The sequence below is a fragment of the Ictalurus punctatus genome, chromosome 5 (genome assembly GCF_001660625.3).
Source record: "Ictalurus punctatus breed USDA103 chromosome 5, Coco_2.0, whole genome shotgun sequence".
Lineage (NCBI taxonomy): Eukaryota > Metazoa > Chordata > Actinopteri > Siluriformes > Ictaluridae > Ictalurus > Ictalurus punctatus.
In genome coordinates this window covers 33,410,475-33,421,484 of record NC_030420.2, presented here as the reverse complement: position 1 = coordinate 33,421,484, position 11,010 = coordinate 33,410,475, and the positions used below count along the sequence as shown (strand labels likewise).

General features: G+C 46.4%; 1 protein-coding gene across 1 annotated transcript; it reads left to right on the top strand.

Moving 5' to 3' along the window:
• On the top strand, positions 1–10,472 carry tab3 (TGF-beta activated kinase 1 (MAP3K7) binding protein 3). The gene is made up of 7 exons (XM_017468523.3): positions 1–159; positions 3,181–3,345; positions 4,560–5,613; positions 5,985–6,145; positions 6,613–6,706; positions 8,059–8,133; positions 9,647–10,472. Exons 2-7 carry the CDS (start codon positions 3,244–3,246, stop codon positions 9,823–9,825), a joined length of 1,665 nt encoding a protein of 554 aa, XP_017324012.1. The 5' UTR covers positions 1–159; positions 3,181–3,243; the 3' UTR covers positions 9,826–10,472.
• Positions 10,473–11,010: the final 538 nt, after the last annotated feature.

Sequence of the window (11,010 nt, the reverse complement as noted above, 5' to 3'; positions counted from 1 at the left end):
AGCAACGGGTTTCGCGAGTTTAGCCTGTAGCCTGCTGGAGCCTTAGCAGCATCGCAGCATTTTACAGAGTGCTGTTACTGATTTTATAACCGCGTGGAGCAGAAATTAAACTCCGAAATCCTGCCCTGGACTTCAATGGCAGCGAGGAGCCGCATCACGGTACCGAGCGCGTGCTAATGGGCTCGCGGGTTTAGGCACTGGGTGACACTTTGGCTTGATTTCCTGGAGCTTCTGGGCTGATTTGCTTTCATTTATACCGAGCTGAGTGAGGTTTATTCAGTGGCTGTCTGATGGTGTTTAAGTGGTTTAGATACAGGCTTGCTTTAGTGGAACACTGCGCTGCCGTGTCGCTTGTTGGGAGTCAAAATCCGGGGAAGAAAGAGGCGTTTACCTGCAGCTGCGATAACATTCCCTCCATTATAACATCTCTGTACTATCCTATCCTCCTAACTCCTTCACGTCGTTTAGCACAACCGCTTTTCTCACGCGTCAACTTCTTTATTTTCTTCACTATTCACTACGTCTTTATTATCCGTGTCTGTGTTTTATTTACAGCTGCCGACTGTCAAGTGACCTGTTGTTTGCGACACTGTTTCCGGTTTCGCGAGCTAGCCAGCTATCTTGCTCTTTAACGAAACTCAATAAACACAGTTGACTCCTAATGAGATTCATTGAAGTGATTAAGAGGTTTACATTTCATGTTGTGTCCGTTTTCCTGCTAAGCTAGACCTGTAGCAGAAGCTGCGTTGTTGTCAGCTAACAAACACGACGTTGCTAACGCCGTAGCAGGGCTGTTCGATTCTTTGCGCCGATTCCTAAGAATCGATTCGGCGCTCATATTCTCGAAATGCGATCTTTTAAAGGGGGGTATATAAATAAGAAATCTGTTGATAATTCTACAAAAGATTTTACTCTACATAATAGAAAACGGATAATACACGTCAGTGATAGTGATACGAATGATAAGGCATGTAGACCGATTTTAAACCTTGGGAGTCGACTCAATCTTCCTGAGCCTTGTGTTCGACACATTTTTTTTTTTTTTTGGCTGAATCGATTCCCATTCCTAAACTGTTAGAGAGCTGATGGTTAACACTAAATATATAAGGATTTCATTGTGCTGTCCAGTTTTTTTTTTTTTTGTCACGTTCATGCATGTCTTTACTATTTGTTTAAAATGTCAGCTTTAAAATTATTGTCACGTATCGTGTTTTAAAAAAAAAAAAAAAAAAAAAACGACGTTTGACTTGCTAGCCAAACTGCATAGCTTGGCATAGCGTTGCATTGCAGTGCAGCACATTAATTAGAAAAACGACGCCAGATTTCTAAACAAAACTATTAAATAGTCATTTAAAATAAGCAGTGAGACAATTTCCCAGTGAAAATTCATTATCTGAGGACATAAATGTGAATATATGGTCAGGCTTCCTCGGTGCCTCTATGGCTAACAAGCTAACATTTCAGTCAGATGCATTAGCAAGCGTGATTAGCCACCAGAACAAAAATAACTTCAAAAACACTTTATTGGATTAACGTGGTTTTATTAACTTAATCTTTTGGCTTGACCTATCAAGAGGTGTTATCTCTCTCTCTCTCTCTCTCTCTCTCTCTCTCTCTCAGTGGATAATGTTATCTGTGCCCCCATTTAATAAAATATATATATATTCTCTAATTTATTTCATTTTTGACATGAAAATGATTTCCAAGCCAAGTTGGAATTATCTCACGCTGAATGTTTAATAAGGCTTGTGTTAATCAGGGCAGTATGATTAATCGGGTTTTTAAGCGTTTTATCATTTCGTCTCGCTGCAAATGAGGGTTAATCATTTCCCCTCACAACTGAGCAGAGTCTCGGTAACGCGTGACTTGTTCCTCGATACGGTGAAGCTTTCTCCAAGGACGCGCTTAACATCCGAGGAAGGAGTCTCCAGTGCGAGCGTGTCGTGACGGTCCGGGGTCACGCCGTAACGTCGGACGTCTTCAGGACGGAGCGGTTTACGCGAGAGGAATGAAACACTTTGGGGAAAGTGATGTTTTGGGTCTCGTGGGAATGAAGCGCAGCGTGAGAGAAACTTCATCACATCCGGTTCTTTACGTTCTATCTTCCCTAAAATGCGTTCGAAACAGGCTAGTTAGGTAGCTGAGAGTAGCTTAAGAGTGTTGTTATGGTTACAGTATTATTTTTATATCTATCAGCACAACAATGTCTTCAACTGGTTAGTCCTGAGCCGACATCAAAAACGCTCCCGTGAAGGAGATTACATCTTCACAAGTGAAAACATCTTGAACACGGTCAAATTTAATATAATAAGATTCCAGTAAACCAATAAGTGTGAGTTATTTGCACAAATAACCGTTTACATTATATTACCACGTACAAAAGTATGTGCACCCCTGACCGTCACACCCATGTGAGCTCGTTGAACGTCTCGTTCCAGGTTTATTTGCTGTTATAATGTGCTCCACTCGCTAACACTTGGGAAGGCTCTTCGGCTGGATTTTGGGGCGTGGCTGTGGGGATTTGTGTTCATTCAGCTACACGAGCGTTAGTGATTCGCTGTCTGGTGAGGAGGCCCCAGTCAATCCAGGAGGTGTTCATTGGGGATGAGGTCAGGGCTCTGTGCAGGACACTCGAGTTCTTCTACCTTCTACTCCAACCTTCACACACCACGTCGTCACGGTGCTTTCTTTGCGCACAGGGGTATCGTCAGTAAATTCTATGTAATTCTGTTTGTTGAAGAACAACGTAACAGAAACAGGCTGCGTGTTCTCCTATGGAGAAACGGTGGAGAATCTTTACTTCAGACAGGATCGCTTAATTCCAAAACGGTTCTGGATCCAGCGTTCCCTGAATCCCTGAATTTAATCAGAGCAAGATTAGAACTCGGTTCTCTGTACTAACAGAGTTGTGTGGCTTTAAAAACAAAAAAATGATTTAGGGTTTGAGGGTTTTTTTGTAGAGCAGCAGTTTTTCCATCAGTCGCTGCTCTTTTTTGCCTCTCGCTGTGCACCATCTGTTATTTATGCACCAGCGTTGCTCCATTACTCGCATCCGCGCTCAGTGCCTTCTCTAGTCCACTTCATCATGATGCTGCGTGTGTGTGTGTGTGTGTGTGTGTGTGTGTGGAGAGAGTGTTTGATCCGTATTGCTGACTGATTGTTGTGTGTGTGTGCATGCAGGTGATGAGAGAAGAGCAGCTGCTGCCCTCGTGGCTGGCGGCTCAGTAAGGCCGTGGGCTCAGCATGGCACAGGGAGCGCCTCAGTTAGACTACCACGTCCTGCAAGACCTGAAGCAGCGTTTCCCCGAGATCCCAGAGAACGTCGTGTCCCAGTGCCTTCTGCAGGTGAGCTTGTTCTGGAGAATAAATAATAAAACGGGCATCGAACGTAGCACTAGAGAGAGAGAGAGAGCGAGAGAGCGAGCGCGACCTGGCCTCGGCCTCCACCGCCGCCGCTGCTGCCGAGTCTTTGTTCCCATTTCTCATGTTTGCTCTCTGGTCAATAATTCATGATTAGAGGAAGGAAGAAGCTGGAATTCTGATACCTGTTACAGAACGCTGACTCATCGACATGGAGCGCTTTAAAACCAACCCATATCCGGATCAAATATAAATCATTGTCATAAAACAGTAATAATTTTTAAAAAATAAAAAAAAAATGAATCATTATAAAAAGTTATATCCTTATATTGATCATGCTAAAACTAGATTTTTTTTTGTATATATATATATGTGTGTGTGTGTGTGTGTGTGTGTGTGTGTGTGTGTGTGAGTGAGAGAGAGATTATAGAGCTAGAGATATATAATTTAAAAAATAAAGTTAATTTTAAAAAGTGACACAAATTGTTATAAAAAAACAAACGTTGAATTAATCATTATTATAAGAAATTTACGATACATCATTATTAAAAACAACAATAACTTTAATTTTTTTATATCACTTAGAATAAATATTTTTGACATTTATTGTAGTTTAATAGATTTCTTAATGATGTAATAATACTATAATTATAATTAAAATACAAAATTAATATTCATCATTGTGTAACTATGCGAAATTTCTGTATTAATAATATATCATAAAAAAGCATTAACAATATAAAATGTAAAATAATTAATAATAAACACATTTTAATCATGATCACTTTAAAACTGTTACAGAAATATTATGGCTTAGTAAATTAATCAAATGAATGATTATAAAACTATTAAATATATCGAAATGAAAAAAAAAAAAAATTTATGCATGTGCTCAGAGTCGATTGTCTAGCCGTATGTTAGAGTTTACAATATTAAGAAACGAACTCTGCTGAACAGAATCGTGGGATTGCACTCATCGAGGCGCGAGATAACGTAACGCTCGTAGAAATTCGGTTTTGTGATGATTTTCTTTCTCTACGCAGAGAAACGTTTAAGCTCTATTACGTATTGTTTTGCTGCGTCTGGAGGTCCCGGAGGCGCTATATTTTATTTAAAAGCGTTTAAAAATTGACGCGTCATGTTTGTCGTTTATTTCTATACGTTCGTTGACGGATTTTTTTTTTTCCCCCCATCTTCAGAATAACAACAACCTGGAGGTGTGCTGCCACCTGCTGGCTCAGGAGAGCAGTCGCTACCTGTACGAGGAGTTCCACAGCCCGGAGGAGGTGCACCTGAGCCGCAACCGCATGCTGCACATCAGCGTCGGCGGCTTCCCTCCGCCCGAGAGCGGCAATGCCAACGCCAACTCCAACGCCAGCTACACCAACTACTTCAGGAGCGACCATGGGCGCTCGGCCAGCACGCCCACCCCTCCGCCTGCCGTGCCGGGCATTTCGCCCACCTACACCCCCGTGCCCGCTCGCTACATGACCCCTATCACGCTGGCGCTGTCCTCGAGCATCCCGTCTGCCCCTCAGGCACTTCAGATTCCCCCCGGCGCGTATGTGAACAGTGGGAACAACCTGTTTATGCGCCCTTCCCCTTCTCAGAGCCCTCAGCCCTCGCCCTGGGCGTCGTCCGGAGCGCCCGTGTACTCTCCCTCGCCCTACAGCACTCCAACATACCAGTCGCCCTACAGCTCGCCCCAGCACCAAGTCTTTTTACCCATCAGCCCTCCTACCCTGCCCAACATGACGTACCAGCACGTCCCCTACAGGGCCTACATGCCCACCAAAGGCTCCATGAAGAACCAGATCGAGATCACGCTGGAGGGGCGGCAGCGCAGTAACTCCCCCATCCACACTCCGCAGGGGGCGCTCTACATGCCCAACAGCCCCTCCCCGAGCTCTCCATCTAGGGCCATTAGCATGGCACCACCCCCCGGCACCTCCTTTCACCCGGGCGTGTACCTGGGTGGCGCGCGCCCCCGCCCTGCCTCCTCTCCCCAAGCCGGAAGCTCCGCCTACATCAAGATTAAAATGGGGCCAGGCCAGCAGCAGCAGCTGGGATCGGGATCGCCGTCGCCGCCCGTGGAAACAGAGTCGCTCTTGAACATCGTGGATCAGGGCGAGAAACACGGCACTCCCGCTCCCATCCTGCCCATCTCGGCCACCTCGGGGGGCAGAGTCAGCCACGTCAGCCACATGCCCCGGCGCTCCAGCTCCGGCTCAGACGACTACGCCTACACACAGGGTTAACCCTTTAATGTCATTAATAATACTATAATAATGTCTTTTATCTGTATTTAAGTTAAATCGTGTAGATACTGTAAATACTGGCGTGAGCCTTGACTGTTAATTGTTATCGTTGTCATGGTTACAAAGTATCAGGAGAGTTGGTTAGAGCTGTGTGACATCCCAGTATAAGAACTGGGAAACTATTCTTTATCATCTGTTGTCAATTACCATGTAATTTTGCACGTGAGTGCGCGTGGTATATTAATGCATGGTCACACGTGCTAAATATCAGGATGATCTCGCACGTGCTTACGGTTTATACGGCGTATACATGTGTGCTGTTTCGGGTCGGTTCTGATCTGAGCCTGTCGTCCGTGTGACCTGTAGCTCTGTTGCTGCACCAGCGCGCGAGGATGGAGCGCCTGCTGAAGGAGCTGCGGGCCGAGAAGCAGAAGCTGGAGCAGCTGAAGGCCGAAGTCAACGAGATGGAGTATGACGCGCTACAGAGGCGCTTCAGACGCGTCAACAGCTCCAGCTTCATCCCACGGGTGAGCGCACACACACCCCAGTGCGTCAGACCCAGAGCTGCTTGGCGTCCAGGTTCTACTTTATTTCCACCACCAGCGTTGCAGTAATTGACTTTAAAAGCAATAGCGTCGTGGTTACAGTAACGGAACGCTGTAGCGCCATCGTTAAAGGTGCGGTCAGTGATTTTTAAGTCTGTGAATGAATGATTATTATATTCAGACTATCAAACACGTCCCGGATATACTGTAACGTAATGCAGTATGAACGTGCACATGATGTTAAAGATCAGGATGTCGTTTGGAGTGTGTGTGTGTGTGTGAGAGAGAGAGAGAGAGCGAGATCATCAGAATGTGATTATTTACCATCATTATATCAGGTTCCTCATGATGGTGTTAGAAATCAGAGACTTGTTATGAGTGATGGGGATGGTGCGCATGTGTTTCTCTTAAGTAAGTAAGTGTGTGTGTGTGTGTTGTGTGTGCTCCAGCCTGAAGAGATAACCAGAGTCCGGACGCAGAACAGACAGCTTCAGATCGACATTGATTGCACCTTGAAGGAGACGGACCTGCTGCAGTCTCGAGGTAAAATCCCAATCAGTGTGAAGATGATTCTTTTGGATTGTTTGGTTGCACATAATTAATTAAAGAGCCAAGCCAGGGAACAAAAAAACAAAACACCGGCTGAGAACAAAATCTAAACCGGAACACTGCAGTGGAAAAAGACATTTCAACACGTCGAGCGGTAAAATGTTTTTGTAGGATCTCTGTGGAATGCTTCTCATAAACCAGCGCGTGGACCGATCACATTCTGGAGGCGATCCAAACAGGGTCAAGGTCAAAAATGTGTTTTGGCGTGCCCGTCCCCGTCGAGCTCGACTTGCTCTTACTTTGTTCATTCCGTCGATCTCATTTATAGTATTGTTCCAGAATATAATCGACGAGCCAATCGACATGCGGGTCCGGAGCGATTGACGGTCGCAGAGGTGTTTTGAACGCCCCGATACTAACACAGCGTGGAAGCTCCGCCCCCTTCCCCTTCTTTTATCTCGTCTCGATCTTGAATAAATTCAGAGTGTATCTTCGACCTAGCTTACATAGTGTGTAGTTAAGATCGGAGGGTTTCTCTTTCTCTCTCTCTCTCTCTCTCTCTCTCTCTCTCTCTCTCTCTCTCTCTCACAGTCCCCCCCCCCCTCCTCGGTATAAAGATTAAATAGGCCTACAACAAAGTGCCAGATCTAAGACTCTACAAATCTTTTTAATGGTCGTGATAAATTAGTTTACATGCGCTCTTTATTATTATTATCATTATTATTATTATGAATAATAATTACTGTACATAACATCTCTTCCTTTTATAGAACAGTCTCCTTGTTGTTTTTGTGCGAACCGCGTTCCTCCCCGAGCCGTTTCTCTTTCCTTCCTGTAAAGTTTGTCCTGCTGTATTTAAACGCTCTTATTTCTAGCATCGTCCCACGGCGGTCTAATTTAACGCTGAAGCTTGGTTTCATGTCGTTCTCTATGGAGCTCTAATTAGTTCGGTCTCTGACGCCGTTCTCGGTTTTCCGTGACGAGTAAACGCTCGGTGCGTGGCCACGATGTAAACGGAAATGTCCCCGTTTGAATTATTTAGCTTAATAGGTTTTAAGGTTAACGCTATTCTTAGACGCCGGCCTGATCGTGTACGAGCTTTAGGATGGTTTTATTTATTTGTTTGTTTGTTTATTTAATGACTCGAACACTTGTGTTAATAGTTAATGGTGTGTTTTAATATGACTTCTCTAGCTTCAGCCCCGTGATGAGTCGGCCGGGGCCGGGTTATCTCGGCGTGGAGTGGGCTGTTAATGTAAATGTGTTCAGTTAGCTGTACGTGAGGAATAAGGCGATGTCGGGCGGGAGATGTCATTATCTGTGTGTTTTTGTCTCGTTTTGTTCAGGAAAGTTCGACCCTAAAGCCATGAACAACTTTTACGATAACATCCAGCCCGGTCCGGTCGTCCCGCCCAAAAAAGGTGAGTTTTTACACGATCTCCCCCGCTCACGTAGCTAGCTCGTAACGGAAGACGTTACCTAACTTTGTTTTCTTTTTCATTTTTCTGTGACTGTGAGCCACGAACTACGTGCGGTTCTTTACTGATGTGGTTTAGGAAACAGCGGGGCTTCCTGTCATCTAGAAAACAGTGGAACGTTATACTGGCGGCCATCTTGTCCAATCAGAATCGGTGGAAGTCTGAATGTGATGATGATGAACTAGTTGTAATTTAAACTTAAATGTAAATATGCATTATCCCTGATGTTATGTTATAAAAACGTTTATTGAAACATAAGCTGGTATTAATAAACCTTTTTTTTTTAAAAAAGGTAGTGCTGTTATAGGGAAAATAATCACTGACGGGTCGGCGAGTCGGAGCAGCAGAACCGTCACGTCCCGAAACGTTTTAATCCTTTTGTCCCACAGCACTTTGCTATGAAGTTATGAAACTATGAAATTTTTATTCTTTAGTTACTGAAGAATGAAACGTCACACTTTTTATCCGTTTATAGTTGCGTTTAATGTTGTAGAATGTTGCGGAACAAGTTACTTCCCCGTTCTCAAACAGATCGCGTCGAAGCTCTTTAAAATCCGTTTACGTGCACGTCCCCGTGAACGAGCCGCTACTATAGAAACGATGGCGTTTTCGAGCGAGGACGTGTGTTGGTGTCAGAGCTGTGGTGTGAGGAGCAGTAGGACGTGTGATGGTGTCAGAGCTGTGGTGTGAGGAGCAGTAGGACGTGTGATGGTGTGTGAGGAGCAGTAGGACGTGTGATGGTGTCAGAGCTGTGGTGTGAGGAGCAGTAGGACGTGTGATGGTGTATGAGCTGTGGTGTGAGGAGCAGTAGGACGTGTGATGGTGTATGAGCTGTGGTGTGAGGAGCAGTAGGACGTGTGATGGTGTATGAGCTGTGGTGTGAGGAGCAGTAGGACGTGTGATGGTGTGTGAGGAGCAGCAGGACGTGTGATGGTGTACAGTTGCAGTGAGGACCTGTTGCACTTCATCCTGTGAGCTGCAGTAGGAGACGTCCTCCATCCGCTCGGCTCCTTTAATACCTTATTGATTTCCCCCCTCACTGGATTTAGCACTTACTGTCTTCCCCCTGCTCGCTGTCTCGCTTTAATTCTCTTTGACCTCCGCTGACTCTGAGATCGGGAGGTGAAGTGCTGCGATATCGCGTTACAGGCTTCTCGTCATCGCGGCATCTCTTTTCAGCACCTGAACGTCACTGCTGAATGATGTGAGGATGAGTCAGGAATGTCCTGTAGGTGTGTCTTGGTTGCGCGCTCTCTCTCTCTCTCTCTCTCTCTCTCTCTCTCTCTCTCTCTCTCTCTCTCTCTCTCTCTCTCTGCCTGTCTTTCTGTTTAACTGTCTGGCTCTCTTTCTGTCTCCATGTCTTTTTACTTTGTCTCTTTGGTTTATGCCCGTCTTTGTCTGTCTCACTCTTGGTCGTCTCTCTGCCTGTCTGTCTCGTTCTCTCTGTGTGTGTTAGATACAGCAGGAGTAGGAGGAGCAGCAGCAGCAGTAGGAGGAGCGGCGCCGAGACCGAAGCCGGCGCCGCAGCGTGACGAGGACTTCGAGGGCGCTCAGTGGAACTGCGAGAGTTGCACTTTCCTCAACCACCCGGCTCTGAACCGCTGCGAGCAGTGCGAGATGCCGCGCTACACCTGAAGCTCCACCCCTTTTAGCACGGCCCCGCCCACGGCTCATCCCCCGACCTTCGCCTCACGCCTCCTTTCCCATCATGCACCTTCGCAGGTCCTGCTGAGGGAGACGCGACCAAATCTGTGTACCCCGTCAGGCCATCCTCCCTCTTCATCTTATTCAGGCCCTGCCCCCTGCCGGCCTTAATCGGGCCCCGCCCCCTCATCTGTGCACTTGTTCGAACGACTTTTCTTTCCTACTGAAAAATGATCAGGCGAGCCTAAGCGAACAAAACTGGACCGGTCGGCTTTTGAGCTGAGGAGGGTGTGGTTTAATTAAATGTCCGGGGGGGGGGGGGTTGGCGGGGGCACCTTTCCAGGCAGAAATAGACAGCCATGTTTACACGTAGAAGGGAACCCGAGCCGACTGGACGGTAAAGCGACACAAGCCCGGCTCTGGTTGGTCTCACTGTAGAACGTCACACTGTATGTGCTCGTGTAGAGCCTCTCGCTGACTGAAGAACACTAAGAGACAAAAGTGCACATGATTTCTGTCCTTCCTGGTACTTTTATGCATATTATGCCATACTGTATTCTGTGTTCAAAGGTGTTGATTTATTTCCTGTGCAAATGCATCATGTTGCTGTACTTAATAAAGGAGTTGATTCTATGTGATGACACTCGCAGCCTGAGCTCTTGATTCTGAAAGATGATTGAGCTGAATGGTGAGGTTTTACATCCCATTGTGTGTTGCTTTTGTTGCTAGCCAAGCTGTTAGCTAGCTACTTTATCAAACTCTGTGTGTGTGTGGGGGGGAGGGAGAGAGGTATGAGGGGTAGGGTGAGTGTAGGAGAGAGAGAGGTATGGTGAGTGTGGGGGAGAGCAGTGTGGGGAGGGAGAGGTAGTGTGGAAGAGGGGTGTGAGGTAGGGTGAGTCTGGGAGAGGGGTGTGAGGTAGGGTGAGTCTGGGAGAGGGGTGTGAGGTATGGTGAGTGTGGGAGAGGGGTGTGAGGTAGGGTGAGTGTGGGAGAGAGGTGTGAGGTAGGGTGAGTGTGGGAGAGAGGTAGGGTGAGTGTGGGAGAGAGGTAGGGTGAGTGTGGGAGAGAGGTAGGGTGAGTGTGGGAGAGAGGTATGGTGAGTGTGGGAGAGGGGTGTGGGGAGAGAGAGAGGGGTGTGGGGTAGGGTGAGTGTGGGAGAGAGGTATGGTGAGTGTG